The sequence below is a fragment of the Capra hircus genome, chromosome 3 (assembly GCF_001704415.2).
Source record: "Capra hircus breed San Clemente chromosome 3, ASM170441v1, whole genome shotgun sequence".
NCBI lineage: Eukaryota > Metazoa > Chordata > Mammalia > Artiodactyla > Bovidae > Capra > Capra hircus.
This window is the reverse complement of record NC_030810.1, coordinates 13,654,588-13,675,479: the sequence shown is the minus strand read 5'-3', so window position 1 is coordinate 13,675,479 and position 20,892 is coordinate 13,654,588. Positions and strand designations below refer to the sequence as shown.

Below are 20,892 nucleotides of genomic sequence, written 5' to 3'. Positions count from 1 at the left end.
GCTCGGGCGACCAATGAGGGGCCAGGCTCGGGCGGGGAGCCTATGAGAGCCGGGCGCCGGGGGGCGGGCCGCACAGCGGCGGCGGCTGCCGGGGGCGGCGGCGGCGGCGGCGGCGGCGGACTGGGGAGGCGGCGGCCTGGCTTGGCCTGGCCTGGCCTGTCAGGGCGCGGGCGGCGGCGGCTCCAGCACCATGTCCCTGCAGTACGGGGCGGAGGAGACGCCCCTCGCCGGCAGTTACGGCGCGGCGGATTCGTTCCCAAAGGATTTCGGCTACGGCGTGGAGGAGGAGGAAGAGGAGGCGGCAGCCGCGGGCGGCGGGGTTGGGGCGGGGGCCGGAGGTGGCTGTGGCCCGGGGGGCGCTGACAGCTCCAAGCCGAGGATTCTGCTCATGGGCCTGCGGCGCAGCGGCAAGTCCTCCATCCAGAAGGTGAGTGGGGCCGTTCGGGCCCTCCGCCCCTCCCCCTCCCTCCCCTCCTCGGGGGCGCCGGGGGCCAGCCGGGAGGGGAGGCCCTGAGGAGGGCGGCGGCCGGGGTGGCCGGCTGGGTTGTCCCAGCGCTCTTTCTCTTCTCTGGGAAGCAGAGCCCGGGCGCAGTACGCGCCGGGACCCCGATCTCGGAGTCCACGCCCAGGTCAGCCGAGGCCGAGCGGATCCCCGCACTCCCTGAGTGGCCGGAGCGAGGCAGGTGCCCGTGGCCTCACCTCCTGGGCCCTCACTTCCTGGGACCCAGCCCCCATGCCATTCATGAAACTGAGACTTGCTCCCCGGTTCTAACTTTCCCACACTCCTTACCCGACCCCGGTTGTGTGTGCGCCTCTCACTTCAGGTGACCTGAGTTTGCAGGGCTTCCCAGGTGAGCCCCAGGGAGCAGCGTCAGAAACAGTTGTGACTAACTCCTTGGTGTTTGTAATGCCTGCTCTTGTTGCTAGTACGAAGGAGACTTCACTGTGACATTTCTTAGTGGGAATGGGGGCTGTTCTTCCACCTGTTTTAGTACTTTTAGCCCGGTGAGTATAATTAGTAGTGATTTCCCCTCTGTGTGTGTGTAGCTGCAAAAGTCTTGAGACCTGGAGAATATTTACAGACCTTTGTACATGTGCTTTTACTTGGGAAATGGCAGGAGAGGATGGAGGGCTATTCGCTTTTTTAGTAAGGGGGAATAGAGGCAGGGTTGACGACCTCCATCAGCCATTCCTCTTAAACACAAGGTGAGCTGGCGATAAAATGCCAGATCCCTGGCTTTTTGCGCTTTTCATTCTGTGGCAAAGATCTCTCCAAAATAAATCTCTGCGTGATATTCTGTAGACATGATAATTTTAAAATGTAGCCTTCCAGATTTACGGGATTACTATGTTTTATTATCTTTTCACCGTTACAGCAAAATCTGAGTACATTGATGGCAGGTTTTTAGCAAACTGGTTTTGATTCGTTACAGTGTTACTCACCGTCTAAACCTCAGGAGTAACTATCCATTTTTCTCATCCAGCGAGTAGAGAGAGGGAAATTGGTTTTGTGTTGGAATTGTGTGGATTGTGATAATTGTGATTAACAATTGCGTTTACCTTTTTTTTTTTTTCCCTCATGGGAGCTGTCTTTTTCCTTGTCAAGTCCCATTCTTCCCCTTCTCACAAATATTCCTTCTCTACCAATATGCCTTTTCCTATTTGGTATAATTTGCCTTTGTTTTATTTCTTCCACAAGACTGCAAACCCATGAAGGACAGAGTCCAGTCAGTTTATTTTCTAATTGTTTGTTAGAACCTGATGTGGGCATTCTGATAAAATTTTAATGAACAAAACTACTTAAACTTTAGCTATAAATTTTTGTAATCTTAGAGCAGATTTTGGCAGAGTTTATACAATGAGGAGAAAAAAAAGACTGAGGAGAGACATTGCTACTGCTAGTATTGTATACAGACAGAGAAAATAGAAAAGCTTTAGCTTTTCTGGGTGATTTGGTTTTAGTAATTTGGTATTTTCTGTTCTGTTACAAGTTAGAGGATAGTGAGTACCAATGGATACACCATTCACTTTTCATCTCTCTTAAAATTTTTGCTGTAGGGTCACATTCTTTATGTTAATTCTGGGTGGAGTTTTGTACTTTAAGTAAAAAGTGGAATAGTCATTAAATTGTCCTTTTTTCTTTTAACAGGTGGTGTTTCATAAAATGTCACCCAATGAGACCCTCTTTTTGGAAAGTACCAACAAGATTTACAAAGATGATATTTCTAATAGCTCCTTTGTGAATTTCCAAATATGGGATTTTCCTGGGCAAATGGACTTTTTTGACCCAACTTTTGACTACGAGATGATCTTCAGGGGAACGGGAGCGTTGATATACGTCATTGATGCACAGGTAGTTGGACATGACGATGTTTACTTTTCTTCTCTGATGGCGGAAGATGTAGGAACAAAGGAAAGTTGTTTATCTTGTCATGTGCTGCTTGCAGTTTGTTTCTTTGCCACTAGATTTCCTAACTCTGAGAGGTGTACCTGCAGAGGTGCTTTAGGAGCAGGCATGCCTTTGTGCAAGTACAGGATATGAGATGACTAGGAGATAGGGTTTATATCTCTGAGTTCTAGTTAGTGAGCAGTGTTCCATTTTTGTTAATAGTAGATATTGCTATATTTTTATTAACTGTTGTAATGTTGTCACCCACTGAAAAGCTCTTATCAGTGTCTGTAATGAGGAATGTGAGAACTGAGTCAGTAAATATTAAGTGAATAGTTTCTTTAGTTGTCCAAATTCAATTTAGCTCAGCTAGCACTTACTGAGGGCCTAGCATGTGGCAGACACTCAGATAAATGGGACATGTCTCTATCCTTAAGAATCTTAATTTTTTTCTAAGCTTAAGCATTAGCTAGGAATGAGTTCTGAGGTACAGACTCTGTTATGAGTGCGTTCATACGTATGACCTAATTTAATTTCTTCTTCACAGTGCTGTAAGGTAGGTATTGTAACTACAATTCTATGGCTGAGTAAACTGAGATCACAGAATTTAAGCAATCTGCTTAGAGTCACACATCTAATAAATGGCAGAGCTGGGATTACTTAAAAAATTTTTTATTGGGAATAAGTGTCCATTTCCATTTCCTTTTCTTATCAGTATTAAAAATTACAAGCATTAACTTGGTAGTTGAATTCTTAACAAGAGAGATTGAAGATCTATTTAGTGGTATAAGTTAATGTAGTTGTTTGAATACTTATGAATGATTAGGGTAATATATATTCTGTGGTTGGGGAAAGAGGTGGTTTGAGGCTTTCCTAACGTAAGATTTCTTTTTAAAAAATATTTTGTTCTGACTTACAGGATGACTACATGGAGGCTTTAACAAGACTTCACATTACTGTTTCTAAAGCCTACAAAGTTAACCCAGACATGAATTTTGAGGTTTTTATTCACAAAGTTGATGGTCTGTCTGATGATCACAAAATAGAAACACAGAGGGACATTCATCAAAGGGCCAATGATGACCTTGCAGATGCTGGGCTAGAAAAACTCCACCTTAGGTAACAACCTGTGTGTTTGATATGGGAGCCCTGAAAAGTGTGTAAATGTATTCCCATCTCTGTCATTACAAACACGTAGCTCTCTGTTACTGGTATACCCTTCCCAAATGTGTAATGTTTTTGATCTTTGTTGAATTCAAGCAGTTTTGGGAGCCTGATGTTACTGAGAAGTTACTTCCCCTGCTTTTTTGCATATTCCCAGAGGTTGAAGTCATGCGAGGTCTGTTTCTGTAGGTGTGTTTACAAATTCATCTCAAGAGACTGGAGTCAGGCTGTTGCCTCATGGCATCAAATCTGCTTTGGGATTCCCCTCTCTTGGTTACATTCCCCCCCCTCCCACCTCAGTTCAAGGAATCTCACATTTGTTGTAGAACTCTGTAGCTTAATCTTTCACAGTACCTTTCTCAGTAAGAAGAGCCTTTTGAAGAGGGCACATTTTAAGTTTGGATTCTAATGTTTCTTGTTTATGTTTTTTAAAACACTTTATGCTTTTATAAACCTCTAAAAATTGGGTGAAGTGATTGTATCCATTAAATCTGCTTAGGGTTGCTATCAAGTTAAACAACTGCTGATTTGTAATTTTCATTGCAAAATTAATATTAAAGAACACCTACTAGATAAACTCAGTGGTTTATATGCTTGTATTTTAAAAATACGTGAGAATTATTTCCTGCATCTTTTTTTATGGTTTAGGTAGAAATGAGTAATAAAAAGTACCCAAGAAAATGTTCTTTTGATGGTGCAAACAACTTAAAGGGGAAGCAGCAGAGAGACAACCGTGGCTATTTCCTTATCCTTGCCTTGTTATAATGACTTCCCTCTAGCCTCAAGCCAGCCCCTATCCTTACCGTAATATTCCCTAGGGCCTCCGGCTATAAGATCTTTTTGTTACTCTCCTAAGAAACCACATAGACAAGTCCCATTGACCTTTAGCCTGGATTAAAATAAGTGCAAGTAATTCATGTTTTTAAAAAAATTCAGTTGTAGGAGAAAGTGAAAGTATATTCCAATAAAACTCCTCAGTCTTATTTTTCTACCATGAATGATGGGTTTTAAGCCATGATTGTCCTGTGTTCTCCAGGACCCATAAGAACCCTTCTGATCCTCTTAGCACCATGTCAGTGTCCCTTTCCAGAGCACCCACTTCATTGGTATACACTATCACTTTTTCCAGTTCTCTGTGGGGCCCTGGGCCTTGTTAACAGCATTGAACTTTTATTAATTACTAGCAGATCTATGGATGAGGTTCTTTTCATTTCCAGTTTCCAGAAACTCAGCTTCCTAGAATGCCCTGTGCTTTTGGAGGTTCTTCCTGTCCCCATCCACCTCCAAATCTCACAGTTCCTGCAGGGCCTTCTTACATTGCTAACCTAAAATATACGTTTACCTTAGTGCCTGTGGGGGGATAATCTTGGTCTTACCTCTTCCATTGTTCTAACATCTAGATTAGAGCCCCATCTAAGTTAGGTTCTTAGGTGCACTCATTGAAAGTATCTTTGAATTTTGATAAAAAGTGTGATATAAACAGTTCGGTGTCTCTGACTTTGTTATCTGTGTTTATAATTACATAATGGATACAGCTGTGTAACTAAGAGTATACTTCCTGAATGAAAAAGCAGGTATAGTTGACCACACTGTTTAAATTGTTAAAAGCTTCTCTCTCTCTCTCAAGTATGTGTTTTGTTAAATCTACAAATTTACTCCCTTGTGTATCTTTTTGGGCCCCCAGATAGCTGTCCCTTCTCTCTAGAGCTCCTGCTCTCATCTTCCTTAGCATGTTATTTACATAAATTCTAAGTGCCAGTTTTATTCATTTTTTTACTCAACAAATATTCATGAATACTCCACAGGGCAGTGGGCACGTAGCTGTGAGCAAGGCCGACGGCCTGTATTCTCATGGAGCTTACATTCTGATGAAGGAGACAGCTCAAAAGCACATAAATAAACATATAATGTAATTTTAAGTACTCATCAGTGCTATGCAGGAAAACAAAGGGGGAAGAGGTTGAAAGCAGAGGGGACAGGAGTACCATTTCAGGTGGGGTCAGGAAGGAACTTTCTGAGGAGGTAACTTTTTAGCAAAAACCTGTACTGTGTTCTTATTTAATAAATGTCACCTGTCTCCTCTGAGCTTTCTCTTATTTTTTTGGTCAGTTGTGGGCTTAAGAACCCAAGCTTTTTGGATCAGATTGCAAGGACTTAGGTGAATGTTCAGGTTTCCGTATCTGAAAATGTTTTCCTAGTACTCCTTCAGTTGCCCTCTGTGTAAATGTATTAAAGGGATGGAGAGCTACAAGCCAGGTGGGGATATTGCATGTGTCATCTTGAGTGAGGGAGATGGTGCACAAAATAGGCTTTATTTGAACGTACTAAAATCAAATGTGAAGAAACTTAAAAATTTTATGTATTGTGATAATTGTTGTTGGACTTTTAAGATATTTTTCAAATTAATCAAACTATGTTATGTCTTTCAGCTTTTATTTGACTAGTATCTATGACCATTCAATATTTGAAGCCTTTAGTAAGGTGGTGCAGAAACTTATCCCACAGCTACCGACCTTGGAAAACCTATTAAATATCTTTATATCAGTAAGTGTGCTATTTAATTCAGTGTTGTTTCTGGTTTTTGTTGAATATATTTGTATTATCAAATTCTCCCAAAAATGCCTTGAATTAATCCGAGTCAAGCTTAAAGACACACAGTTAAATATTAAATAAATAATAAGAACATTTTAAAAAATGGCTTGTGTTATTTTCTGAAATTTTCCTTAATACTTACCTTTTTTTGTCTTAAAAGGCTCTGGTGAAAAATTTTCTCATGCTTTTCTTAATAAAAAATATCTTCGTGATCTTTTTTCCTGAAGGAAGAGTAGAAACTAGGATATACTGGGTGTTGGGAATTAGACTCAGTTTAATCTCTGGTTTATTGGAGGTCACACTGAAAAATTGATCCTTGTTAACTGTAATCTCAGTGTCATATTTCACATTTCTTATTTTGAGGATTCAGCTTAATTAAAGAGGATATTCTTCCCATCAGTTTAGCATTCAGCGACTGTGTTTTCCAAACACTGCTTTGAAGGACTCAGTGTGTCGTGATCCCCGATTCTTTGGGCTTTTGCACTATGCTAGATGTTGATGTGAAACATTGTTTGCTAAGTGCCACATCAAACCTTTCTGGTAGCAGGATCATTTGAATCAGAGATTGATTATTGTCAAGAAAAGGATTATCAGAAATGTAGCATGGATTGATTTTTGGAGGACTTTTTTTGTTTGTTTTTTGTGGTGTCTTAGAAAATAATTCATTTAAGTAAAGAGAATGAAAGAAGAACAAATTTGAGTGCTATTATGTCAGTAAATCAGAGCAGAGAAACAATTTGACTTTTCTTCTTTGGATAAGAGAAGTGTCTCCTAAGCAAAGTACTGTTTACTCTTGGTATTGGGTTGTATCGTTAAAAATGCTCTTGGATGTTAATGATTTAGGATCTTTGATAAGTTTACAAATTGTGATTCTGTAGAAAATGAACACTTGATTTTGTTTTTTCCAAGAATTCAGGTATTGAAAAAGCTTTTCTCTTCGATGTTGTCAGCAAAATCTACATTGCAACAGACAGTTCTCCTGTGGATATGCAGTCATATGAACTTTGCTGTGACATGATTGATGTTGTAATTGATGTGTCTTGTATATATGGGTAAGTTGTGTTCGTGTATGTTTTTGTAAGATCTCAGACAAGTGGAAAACCACGAGTTTGACTTGTTAGGGGGATTAATTTCTGAGGCATCTAGCAAGTACTGTATGAAGTAGAACTGACCATAGTGCTTCAGTTTGGAGCATAATTTCTCTGTGAGTGGACTGCTGGGTGTTACTCCTTCTGAGTGGATGGACAAGAGCGGTTGAAAAGGTATGACTAGTGCCAGACTTGTATCAGTGAAAGTTTCACCTGCTTTAATTTCAGGGGTTTGTACTATGTCTTCTCACTACCGCGACTTTTCACTACCGTTAGATCAATAAACTAGACTAATTTATTTAAAACACTGAATAACAAGAGTATGTACTGGTTCCTAATTTGATTTAGGTTCTGTGGAACTGAGGAGTCCTTAATCTTTCAGAGAGCACGGAAACAAGGAATGTTTGACCTATGCATCTCAGTTGCTAAGAAGTCTCTAAAATATAAACCTTTTATTTAAATTCACCACACTTTATACAGAAATTTGTAAAGAAAGGGTTTTGTAGAATAGTCCAGAAGACAAGTGAAAACGTTGGTGGATTCACTAATAGTTATTTGAAAAGCCAGTAGCCTCTGCAGCCTCTAATGGTGATGGTTCATCTTGTATGTTAATGTCGGCCCTCCCAAGCGCTGTCCTGAGCTCTGACAGTACCTTTGCTTTTTGATACCTCTGTCCTTGATCTGTTGTTCCTCTGTTCCACCTAGTCTGAATTCCTGTTTCATCTCTCTGTCTCTACCCGGCGCTTTGGTCTTTCTGCCTCGCTTGTCAGTGTCTTTCTCTGGCTGCCTCGGGGTAGGAGAATGCGCTGGTCTTAGCTCTTCTTTACCTGTCTGTTCTTGTTTTCCATTCCTGTCAGTTTTGTGATTACACGCTTGCCTTTGTTTTTATTCTTTCCCCAGCGAAAATGTGATTTTTGTCTGTACATCGTACAGAAAAGTTTCATGTTCCCATTCCTAATTTTAAAAAGAGATGAATAGAATGTATTTTTTATAATAAAAGAATCAAATTTAGTTGTAAATTTTATTTTCAGTATAAGGCACATTGTAAACTACATTACACATGATAAAGTACATTATAAAAAAGAAAAGAAACAGCCATTATTTCATTATTATTAACCTGTGTGTGAATCTTGGTATGCTTTATTGAAGTTCAGTTTGTTGCTTACTTGGCTCTTGATTTGTGTTTTTTTGAGGGGGGCGCCATGTAATTCTGACAGTCTAATCTGATAAATGAAATAGCTTTCAGACCCTGTCAGGCTCACTTTGCAGGCATCAGGATTCCACAGTATCTCTGCTAGACCGCACTTACTTTAGTTTTTGTACTCACTCCTTTTTCACTACTGATAGTTTTCATATTTCAGGCCCTTCTTTATTTGCGGAGGGTGTCAGCACTGATCAGTGTGAAGGAAAATTAGAAGTCTGCTGTTTTCCATGCGTCCTAGGTCAACAAGGTGGTGTGAGCACATGGAATGATTATGCAGCAGGGGCTGGGCACCCACAGCTAAACACAGCTTCCGTTCCACTGGGGTCGAGCCAGCCTGTTTTCTCAAAAGACATTTAGGAAACTGGGTAGAATGCCTTGTTGTGCAAATGTGACAAAATGCTGAGTTGGGAAACCTATAATGAACGATACTTTGTTTTAAAACAGGTTAAAGGAAGATGGAAGTGGAAGTGCTTATGACAAAGAGTCCATGGCCATCATCAAGCTGAATAACACAACTGTCCTGTATTTAAAGGAGGTGACTAAATTTTTGGCACTGGTTTGCATCCTTAGGGAAGAAAGTTTTGAAAGGAAAGGTAATGACATTTTAAAACCCATCTTTATATAAAGGTCTTTGTCATAATTTCTTAGGTTCTGGAAAACAAGAGAAAACATTGTTGCAGTGTTAGAGGATTTACCAGTTAGTTTGATCCCCTGGAGAAGGGCATGGCAACCCACTCTAGTATTCTTGCCTGGAGAATTCCATGGACAGAGTTGTCTTGCAGGCTACTATCGGGTCACAAAGAATTGGACATGACTGAGTGACTAACACTTTCACTTTCATGATGTTTTCAACTACTTTTGTGCCTTTCCTTCCATGAACAGTCCGTGCTTTCTTCTGCCTTCTTTTGGTCTTTGGTTTTTAAATCACATTTTTTATTCCAGCCTCTGATTTTACATCCTTCTGTTACCTGTCTGCCTCCGTTTGGCTTCCACCTGAACCAATCTGCTGAGGTGTTTTGAGAAGTTACCAGGTCACCTTCTTGCCACATTTGGTGGCCTTTCCTTTTCAGCCTTCCAAAGCATGTGACCCTGTCATCCAGTCCTCTTTCAAGCGCTCTTCTCTCTGCTTTCCCAAAGCAGAGCTCTTTGGGTTCTTTGTGTGTCTGTTTCTCTGACCACCCGTTTCTTCTAACTACTCTTCTTTTTCTCAGTTCTGAGTGCCCTTTGGAGCCAGGGCTTCTGGCTCACTTCTTCACTTATTCTCCTGGTGAGCACATCACATCTATGGCTTCAGTTAATCTCCGTGTAGTTGACTGAAAAATTCGCCTCTCCAGCTCTGACGTGGGGCTGTTTCCATCCCGTGTTTGACGCTGTTAGTAAGGCATCTTTACCTAAATATTTACCTTTCCATGATGTCAAAAACCAGTGACTATTTCCCCATTGTTTCGTGACTCTCCTGGCTGCTCTGCTTCTGTTACTAGTTACGCCATTTTCCTGGTGTCCACGCTTAGCTGTGTGCAGTCTGCTAATCGTGTGGTGTAATTGCTTCCAAGGCCCTTGCACAGCATCTCACAGAGGGTGTTCTTTGTTCTCCTTTTTCCATTGTTTTCTGTGGTTTTCATTGAATCTTCACCAACTCTTCACGTTTGTTTCTTGTGGAACTTCCTATCCTTTCCCACTGTTGGTGTCTCCAGTACAAGTCCTCGCCCATTCCAGGCCTAAGGGGCTGCCTTCAGCAGATACACCGAGGGCTCAGTCTGTGTCGTCCTTTATTCTCAGGGCAGACTAGTTTCCGGAATGTTCCTTTTATCATGTTATTTAACTACTCAAGGACCTAGGGTAGCTCTGTTACTCATGCAACAAGTTCCTCTTTTTCTGTCTGGGTTTGTGATATTAATTAATATTGAATGAGTTAATATTATTTCTCTGATGCTCATATTAATGAACTATTTTAGAATACAAAGTTTTTTTGATAAAACGAAAATGTATATATTCCCCTTTGAGCTTAAGATCTGAAACGTGACCAATTTTTTTTTGTGTGTGTATTTCTCAGTTGAAACCCTCTCTTGTGCTCTGTTGAATGTAGTGTTTTCTTTTTCCTGTGTCTGAATTAGTCTTTTAGTTCTTATCTATCCTTAAACTATATAGGGTATTATGTATCTTTGTGTAAACCATGTCAAAATGTAAGTCATCTTCTGCAACTTGCTTGCTTCTCTTCATTCAAGATTGGTTTTGAGGTTTATCCATATCAACAGCATGTTGCTTCAGCTCATTTGTCACTGTCTGTGAAATGTGTATATCACAGTTTATATTCTTACTGTATGTTTAGATGATTTTTAAGATTACAGATAGTTCTGCAAGAAATTAATGAACAAGTTTGCCTTTGCACATACAGAGAATTTCTCTAGAATAGTGAGTATTTAGGAGTGAAATTTATGGAGGGCATATGTATTCGGTTTTATTGTTGTTGTTCAGTCAGTTGCCCAGTCCGACTCTTTGTGACCCTGTGGACTGCAGCCCCTCAGGCCTGTGTCTCCCTCACCATCTCCCCAAATTTTCCCAAGTTCATGTCCCCTGCTCAAGTTCATGTCAGTTTTACTAGGCATTGTTGAATTGCTTTCCAAAGTGGCTTTATCGTTTTCACCCCAGACAGAGCTTTGTGGGCGTTTCTGTCGTTTCACGTCCTTGCTCATGTTTAATGTTGTCGGATTGTTCAGTGGTTGTCAGTCTGGCAGGTGCGAAGCAATGTCTCGTTGGGGTCTCATTTTTATTTCTCCAGTTACTGCTTAGAGCCAGCGTCTTTCTCTTTGTAGGCACTCGGTCATGTCTGTTTCGGCTTCTCTAGTGATTTATTTGTTCCTATGCTTTTATCTTTTTTGTGCCTCTTAGGAGTTTCTTATCTTTTTCCATTCTAATCTTTAAAAATTTTTAAAAACTTTTGGTTCCTGGAAATTTTCAAGTAAACACAGAAGTTGAGCAGCACGGCGATTCCATATACCTGTCCCTGCGTGAACCCATGGTCAGTCTTTTGTTTCCTGTATGTCTTCATTTTTTAAAAATCCTTTGTTGTGGAAACTGTCAAACATAAAAGAGTAGAGAAAATAAAGTAAGGAAGCCCTTCTTATCTGTCATCCAGAATGAACAACTATCAAAATCGTAGCCATTCTTATTTCATCTCTATACCTTTTCTCTTACTGGGTTATTTTGAAGCAAATCTCTGACATGAAATCATTTTGTCTGTAGAGATTTCAGCAGGTATCTCTAAACAATAGTGCTCTTTTTAAAGCGTGATGGTATCACCATTAATAGATGTTAAAAGAAAAAAAAACTAACAGTGATTTCATATCATCATCACATATCCACACATTGTTCAGATTTCCTTGATTGTCAGTTTAATTTCACCATTTGCAGAGAACTCAATTTTATTGTAGTTGAACTTATCAAAACCTGTATTTTTTTCTGAATCTGAAGGAACTCCTTAATTTGACTCTAACCTGCTTCTTCAGACTCATTCCCAGTACTGCTCCCAAGAATCGTCCGCTCCCGTCTCCAGCCAGACCAGCTTCTTTCCTGTCTTCCACCTGTGTGCTGCGTTCGCAGTGCCAACTCCCTGCTGTTTTCTTGTGATTTTGCTCCTCTTTCCTGCCTATTAAAATCTTGCCCGTATCCTCAGAGTCTTCTCTGCACCCTGAAGTTTTCTTGGCTGCCTTTGCCTTGCACTTGACCCTCCCACCTTTGGCTGCTTCCCCATCTGTAGGCACTTTGACATCAGATGCTTGTGGTTTGTTTCTTGTGTGTTGTCTTTGTGTCATGATATCCTCGAGGACCTAGGTGCTTCTCTTTCAGCTCTGCTGTTCTCAGTACTAGCTGCTAGTTTCAAGTTCTTCTCATGATGCGGAAGGACTTCTGGATCTCCAGCAATCTCCTCCAAATTCTGGGCACTAAGGAGGATTGAGGGAGGAATAGGGAGGTCTTCCTTTTAAGGAGACTCCATGGAAGTCTTATACACTTGCACTTTTCTTGGTGGCTGGAATTGGTCACATATCCATATGTACCTGCAAGGAACCCTTTGACTAAAATTTGATTTGGAAGCCAGTTAATAAGCAGAAAAGGACTGAGTTGCCCTCCCTCCCCTCTGAGGTTGGGGAGCTGGCTTCCTGAGGCTCTGCCCTATGGGCCTTCTTGATAACTTCCCATCCCCATGGCTCTACTGAGCAGTTCGTGTAACTATTGTTCCAACTGTTTGCTTTAGCTTTTCTTTGCCTGCCCCAGAGACTTGTAAAAGGAAAAACTTGATGTATCGAAGTATTTTACTTTCACTTTGTAGAGTTCATTGTAAATTTCCTTAGCAAATTTGTCTTCCTAATTGCTTTTTTATTTACCCTCTTCATTCCCAGGCCCAGAGGTAATCAGTGTTAGCAACTAGGGCATATGCTTTATCATGCTTCCATTGTAGAGAATTTCTCAATTGGATATATGTTTTAAAATACATACCAATTATTTCTTTCCGTCACCAAATGTTTCCTAGCAGATAGTTGACATTCAGGGTGCCTGATCTTCCTTTTTCTCTCCTGCAGGTTTAATAGACTATAACTTCCATTGTTTCCGAAAAGCTATTCATGAGGTTTTTGAGGTGGGTGTGACTTCTCACAGGAGCTGTAGTCACCAGACCAGTGCCCCCAGCCTGAAAGCGTTGACACACAACGGCACGCCACGAAACGCCATCTAGCCTGGACGCCAGTGATCGGGGCTCTGTGCCAGCTTATTCTTCACTCCAGGGTCAGATGCCACGTGCTGCAGGACATGGGAGTTGCCGCTTGTGAGAACCTGGTGCCTGTCCCACTAGAGACAAGGGGTAGAGTTTCTCATTTGGATGCAAACACCTTCAGCCAGTGGTGTGCAACTGAAGCTACTGTTTCTTTAAAAAAAAAAAAAAGGCAAAAAAGAATTCCAGAGACCACAGAAGTGTGTGTCTTTCTCCTCTTGGGGGCCCTACTTTAAGTAGTTGGGACATCTTGGACCTGGAGATAATAGCCGTTAACCCGTCCTTACCAGGGGATGTCGCCATCAAATACCAGTTGAAAATAATAGAACTGAATTTTTATATGCTTCACTTAGATTCTCATTTGAGTAGTCTCTAAAAATCCTGCCTCGCTTGAGTTCTAACACTGCCTCTCAGATTTCAGTTTTGGACCTTACACACCTCAGACCTTCTAAACGCATTTGCTTGCTAACTCAAGACACATGGTCTGACTGCAGCAAAAAAGGACATTCCTGTATTTGTTTCTGAAGAAATGAGAAAATTTTATGCTGCATCAAGTCAAGAGCAAGTCTCCAACAGTGGCTGCTGCGTTCGTTCCTTCAGAAGTGTTGAGGAACAAACTTTGAGACAGAAGATCTTTGCACCTGTGTTTTGGATACCAGATACCTGGGTTCCTTCCCTCACATTTGATAAATGATTCTGATCACTGTTTGAAAAAAAGGGAATTAAAAAAGTTGTTTTCCCCATAATCTCTTCCTCCTCTTAGGAGAAAAACTCATCATGTCATTGAAATATTTAGCTCATTTTTCTTTAAACTTGATACCAGTCTCCACGTACCTTTTATTCTAAGCTGTTGAGATTCTTTTAAGAATTGCTGTTTTGTTGCCCCTGAATGACCCAAAGGCACTGGTGGACTGTCCACTGGGGGTTGAGAGCGTACGGCACCACGACATGTGTCATTAAACATACTTCGTCTCCAGTGTTCCGACACCAAGTGTCAACTGTGGTACTTTCTTCACTTAGGAAATTGATTTATAATTGGTTGTTTTGTTGAAAGTTGATACCCTTTCCATTGACTTAAGCTTATACATTACTTTTACTCCACATGCCCAGTTGTCGTATATTCCAAAGCCACTGGACCGCTTGAGTACATAAGTACCACTGTTACATGAAATATGTGTATTCAGGTCTGTAAACCCAACTTTGTGACTTGGAGGGCTTCCTGCAGATGATTCCGACTGATGAGTATTTACATGGACCATAGTGATATCCAAAAGAAAAATGCTTTTATATTTATAGGTTATTTCATTGAACTATATAAAATGGGTATCAATAAATGTATTTACTCCAGAATCAGTTTTTTATTTGCATAAGATATGGAGGGTTGGGGCAATGAAACATTGGCTCGTCCCACTGTGATTTTATAATCCATTTCTTCTTTTGCTGCCTTGTATGGTTAAGATGCTGGTTATGTTTCAGGACTTAAAGTTCTGTCCTGGTGCAGGAATTTCATGCCTTGTGTCCAGGCATCTCTCTCTTGCCCGTTTCTGTTTAGGAGATCTAAACTGAGGTAAAGATGGGTCTTTTGGTTGTGGTGGTTCATGGTGGGGACTATCCAGGGCCTCACATATTTGATGTATCATATCTAAGCCAGGAAGCATAGAACGCATTTTACAAAATATGTATTGATTTCAGTTTAGTTGTCATTTCTTCCAGTTTCTGAGATACTCATTGCTGCTAAATCGCTTCAGTTATGTCCAACTCTGTGCGACCCCCATAGACGGCAGCCCACCAGGCTCCCCCATCCCTGGGATTTTCTAGGCAAGAATACTGGAGTGGGTTGCCATTTCCTTCTCCAGAGATATTCATTATTGACCCTTAAATGTCTGTTTCGCTTATATAGTTAGGTTGGATCTCGGTTGGGGAAAATGTGTATATTAGGAGGGAGGTAGGTAGAGGTTGAAAGATCTTTAATTTTGTGATTGGGCTATTTAAAAAAATGGAAATCACAAAAACAGGTTAAAACAAAAAAGCCCTTAAAGTACTATCTAATCCTATATCCATTTTTAAATTACGGAGATTGAAATCCAGAGGAATAAAGAGCCCTGTCGAGGGTAATAGATGGGATGACCATTGTAGCTTAAACTCTCAGTCCAGGGTACTGTCGAGAGCACAAGGGATGTCGTCAATCACCACCAGAGCAGCAGGTGTGTACTCTGCTGTTCGGGGTGAGCCAGGTGGCAGCTCAGTCACAGATCTAGTTAGTGGTGAAGGGGCGCCTGTGCTCCAGACCTGGCAGCCTTCTGCTGCCTGCCTGCTTTTCCAGCCTCAGGCTCCCTTTGACCCAGTGGAGATAATGCTTTAAGAGGGACACGGGTGCCCATAAAATACTATTTTTCTGCTACTATGGGAAGTTATAAATTCAGGGAGTGATAAGGAGAACAAGTGGAAAATGGTGAAACAGACTCAGGAAAAAGGAAACAAAAGTCAGGAAACTTAAAAAAAAAAAAAAAGTCAGAAAACTTAAGGATTTGCCTGAAATGCTTTGCATCTCCGTGGATGTTTATATGTACCAGGCTACCTCAGACAGCTGGCAGAGATGGTGGAAGCATACCTTATCATCTTCTGCAGCAGGGTGTTGGAACTGTTTCACATAACACTGCCTCTCCTGTACACACATTCATTCATACATACATGTGCATATGTGTACTGACACATGTAATAATATCTCAATAACCGAATGCTCAAGGTATTTGGAATTGTATATATTTACCTCCTACATTTAGGGTTCTGTGTATACACACAGAAACAAATGACTTGAAAGATAAAATGATTTTCACAAGCTTAATGTGTGTAATTCGTGGGCTTTGTTAAGGTTCTGTATCGGTCCTGTTTTGTTTTGCAAATGCTGACAGCTCTTGGAGTTATATCCAGAAGAGGTTAATTAGTGAATATTGTTATTTTTCATCTAAGCTACCACAGTAACTTGAAACATTCCCCCTTTGTCCCCCAGAGACCTTGAAGGAACACAGTCTTCCAAGGATCTGTAGGCGGCAGCTGGGCAAAGCTGGAGGGTATTTCCATTAGCAGTGCTTGAACTGGTCCTGTGGAGCTGAGGGTCTAGCCATAAAGAGCGTGGAGGGAGGGACATGAAGGGGTAGCAACTACTAATTATTTCAGGTGTTTGTGTGTATTACCTCATGTAATCTTCACAGTACCTGGCGAGGTAGGTCCTCTAGTTCTATTTGCAGATGGGGAAACAGCCCTGTGGAGGCGTGGTGGAGCTAGAGTTGAAGTCCCTGCAGTTCGATTCTAGAACCTGCATCCTTCAACCATCAGTTTACCTCACTTCCTTCATAGGGAGGGAGGGTTTGCTCATGGAAAATTGTGTAGAAAACAAATTCTGTAAGGTTTGGAAACTGCATTCTCTAGTTCTCGGAGATTTCCTATGTACAGTAAAATACTAAATTCTTTGAGAAGACCTGCAGTAAAGAAGTCTGATTACCTTGGTTTATAGCCCGTGTCCCTAACTTTGATTGTTTTAAGGAATGCCTTTTCAAGAGCACGGGCTTCACAGATGGCTCAGTGGTAAAGAACCTGCCTGCCAGTCCAGGAGACTAGGTTGGGAAGATCCTTTCGAGGAAATGGCCACCCTCTTTGGTATTTTTGCCTGGAGAATCCCATGGACAGAGGAGCCTGGCGGGCTATAGTTCATTGGGCTGCAGATAGAAAGGCATAACAGCATGTTAAATACACAGAAGGATACTTTACTGGCATGTTTTCTGTGGGATTGGAAATGTGATTTTTTATTCCATTTTCCAAGTGGCTTAATATAACCTGTAATGAACTGCTGATGAGTAAATCTTGTATATTTTCATAATTGAAATTAGTAGTTCATGCTGTTCCTTCAGCTCGGAATCTGCTTCCCTTGGCATATAGAAATTCTGTTCATCCTACCAAGGTCAACTTAAATATTTGTCCTAACTTCTACAAAAGCCCTCTAACCACTGAGCCTCTCTAGCACCTTGACATGGGTGGGTTTGTTCTCTGCCCTCTTTTTTGGTGACTTGCTCAGCACCTGTCTTTGTAGGGAGTGATGGGGGGAGTATATTTTCTACTGTGTAGAATTTCTCCAATATCCCATATGTTGAGGAAAACCCAGACTCATTTAAATGTCTCTCATTGCGGCTTTGATGAGAAGGCAATGATGCTTTTCCTGGCTGGGCAGTAAGCTTGTCAAGCTTTTTACCGGTTTTCGCTGCAGTGTCCAGTTCCTCATTGCTTGACCTCTAGGTGGCGGTGTTGTATCATTTAAACTCAAGCTTTCAGGCTCCCAGAAGTTGGCTCTGTTCTGAAAGTTTCTCAATTGCCTGTATCACCCAAGTGTACACCTAACTTAGAGAGTCAAAGAATTGCTGAAGTTATTTCCCCTGAAATCATACTCCGTGCTGATTTGAGACACTGTGTTGGAGGCGAAGTAGTTTGTGATTTTCACTTTTTCTGTTTATTATCAGCTTTTTAACAAGGGGTTGGGTAGGATGAAGGTTATAACATCCTTTTCTTCACTGGACTATGGGTTACAAAGGAGCTTTAATAAGAGCATGCTGTCCTTATGCCTATAGCAGGCAGAACGATTTGCTCACCGAGCCATCTGCCATAGATGAGTGTGCTCTTAAAGGAAGGAAGGAAATTTGCATTTCTCTAATAATTAGCAATGTTGAGCAAAGGGATGGTTTTTGAAGTGCAAGGGTCTTAAAGTGGAAGTTGCAGTACTTTTCTAACGACCCAGTAGTGAGGGCACTGGGGGCGGGTAGTAATGGGCACTCGTTTGGAAGGAAATGCCACATGTTTGAATGATAATTTCTGCATTCATCACTTTTTTTTTTTTTTTTGCCTCAGATGAGGTTTGTTGTAATTATTTCACACTTGAGAGCTAAAACACTGCAAAGAAAAAGGCTGCAGCACATTATCCTTCCATGGGCATATCATCTTTCTACAATCCCCAGCTGTGACTTTGTTCCACAAGGACAAATTTTAATGTAAAAAAAACCTAAATTCATCAATGTAGCTTCAGCACTGTTTAAAATATAACTGAGAAAATTGCAAAAGGACAATTATAATGAGGAAATAAGTAGAAGGAAACTAGTTACCCTCTGACCACCCAGTGCCCATCACTACCAATGTGTCATTCAAAAAGTACTGCAATTTCCCATTTAAGACCCTTGCACTTCAAAAACCATCCTTTTGCTCAATATTGCTAATTATTAGAGAAATGTAAAACAATGACCTCATGCCAGTCAGAATGACCATCATCAAAAAGTCTATAAATAATAAATGCCTGAGAAGGTGTGGAGAAAAGGGAACCCTCCTACAATGTTGGTGGAAATGTAAATTGGTGCAGCCACTATGAGAACAGTATGGAGGTTCCTTAAAAAACTAAAAATAGAGCTACCATATGAGCCAGCAATCCCACTACTGGGCATATAGCCGGAAAAACTGGAAAATCTAATTTGAAAAGATACGCGTACCCAATGTTCATAGCAGCACTGTTTACAGTAGCCAAGACGTGAAAGCAACCTGAGTGTCCATGGACAGATGAATGGCTAAAGATGTGATATGTATACAGAGGAATATTAGCCATAAAAAGAATGAAATAATGCCATTTGCAGCAACATGATGGACCTAGAGATTTTCATACTAAGTGAAATAAATCAGAGAAAGACAAGTATCAAAGGAGACCGCTTAAATGTGGAATCTAAAAGTGGATACAAATGAACTTATTTGAAAAACAGAAACAGACTCACTGCTATAGAACACAGTCTTATGGTTAACAAAGGGGAAGGAAAGACAGGGATAAACTGGGAGTTTGGGAGTAACATACATACTACTATATATATAATAGATAAACAACAAGGACCTACTGTATAGCACAGGGAACTATATTCAATATCTTCTAATAATCTGTAGTGGAAAGAATCTGAGAAAGAATATATATATGTTTGTGTAACTGAATCACTTTGCTGTATTCCTGATGGTGATGGTGGTTTAATTGCTAAGTCATGTCTTGTGATCCAATGGACTGTAGCCTGCTAGGCTCCTCTGTCCATGGGATTTCCCAGACAAGAATACTGGAGGGGATTGTCATTTCCTTCTCCAGGGGTCTTCCCAACCCAGGGGTTGAACCCAGGTCTCCTGCATTGCAGGCAGATTCTTTATGGACTGAGCCACCAGGGAAGCTATATACTTGAAACTGATACGAAGTTGTAAATCTACTATACTTAATTTTTTTTTAAAAAAGCATCTTTTGAGCTAAAGTGATCAAATATCAGAAGGGACATGGCAGACAATTAAAATTTGGTTTACTACAATATAGATAGCTTGGGTTGTAAAAATGGAATATTGATCTTCTACAATGTTCTTTTTGCTGTTTTTGTTTTTTTACGAGAGGTGCTGTTACACTCATGTTAGTAAGTTGTCTATATCCCTTCCTTTCTTTTCATTGTCCTCTCCTGTCTGTATTCAAACAGGCAGGCAAAGTCTGTGTTCTAGGTAATGAGTCAGCTGAGAAGGGCATGTTAAATTTATATGAGCCTGAGTGTGCGGGTGCTAAGTTGCTTCGGTTGTGTCTGACACTTTGCAACCCTAAGAACTGCCAGGCTTCTGTCCATGGGACTCTTAAGGCAAGAATACTGGAGTAGGTTGCCATGCCCTCCTCCAGGGGATCTTCCTGACCCAGGGATCGAATCCACTTCTTTTGTGTCTCCTACATTGGCAGGCAGATTCTTTACAACTAATGCTACCCGGGAAGCCTTTATTTGAGCCTCTCTTACTCTAAAAAGTGCTGGAGCTCTCGCTACTGGAGCCTTGTCCCAGACAAGGTATTGGCTTTGCACTTTTGCAAGATGAACTAAGAAGTAAGCTTAGAGCCCTACTGACTTTTTCTAATACCTGTCTTTGGAAATTAGAGCTGTTTGCCATTTCATGCTTGGAGGATGCTTTAACGCTGCATTGCAGCTCTTCCTGGTTAGTTGTTAAGACTGAAAGTTGTCTGAGCTCTGTGTTCTCACTGCGTAACTCTTGTGGCAGGGTATTGATAGCAATCGGATAATTGAGAAAGGCAGCCTATTTGGCAAAAAGGAACTCATTTAGGTGTCAAAGGTCACAGGATCTTAGTGGAAATGTTCCTTGGACAACTCGAGTGACAAGGCTGAGCTGGAGGCTGAGCTGAAGTTTGAGGGAGGGATTCGGGGCAGCACTGAGTGAAGGCCAAGGTTGATCAGTGGAAGGAGGCTTGCTGAGGAAGAAGTCAGAATGATCCTCACTGTGAGAAGAAAACCAGGTAGACTGTAAAATGTGAAATGCAGCAAGAGATCTGAGGGGTGAGAATAAATAGATCTTAATTTTACCTAGAAGTACTGGTGACTTGGAAAAACCTCTGAACTGGAGATCTGGACCATTTGCAACTTCTATAGGTTCTTTACTTTCCTCTCCCCATTAATGTATTGTTAAATCTTGAAATCAGTTATTAAAACAAAATTTTTTTTGGCTGCACCACGTGGCATGTGGGATTTTAATTGTCTGACCAGGAATTGAACTCTTGCTCCCTGCACTGGAACCACAGAGTCTTAGCCACTGAATTACCAGGGAAGTCCCAAAATTATTTATACTTGATTTCTGTCAGATCCAAGTTAAT

General features: G+C 41.1%; 1 protein-coding gene across 1 annotated transcript; it reads left to right on the top strand.

Moving 5' to 3' along the window:
* On the top strand, positions 20–14,552 carry RRAGC (Ras related GTP binding C). Its single transcript, XM_018042008.1, has 7 exons — positions 20–427; positions 2,150–2,353; positions 3,309–3,508; positions 5,983–6,097; positions 7,055–7,197; positions 8,882–9,030; positions 13,015–14,552. Exons 1-7 carry the CDS (start codon positions 191–193, stop codon positions 13,164–13,166), a joined length of 1,200 nt encoding a protein of 399 aa, XP_017897497.1. The 5' UTR covers positions 20–190; the 3' UTR covers positions 13,167–14,552.

What these genes read in the sequence shown, in the direction of transcription:
- RRAGC (XM_018042008.1), top strand. Translation starts at nt 191, where the DNA reads ATGTCCCTGCAGTACGGGGCGGAGGAGACGCCCCTCGCCGGCAGTTAC. An exon ending in GCAAGTCCTCCATCCAGAAG is followed by an intron (nt 428 to 2,149) that starts GTGAGTGGGGCC and finishes TTCTTTTAACAG; the next exon opens with GTGGTGTTTCATAAAATGTC. An exon ending in CTAGAAAAACTCCACCTTAG is followed by an intron (nt 3,509 to 5,982) that starts GTAACAACCTGT and finishes TATGTCTTTCAG; the next exon opens with CTTTTATTTGACTAGTATCT.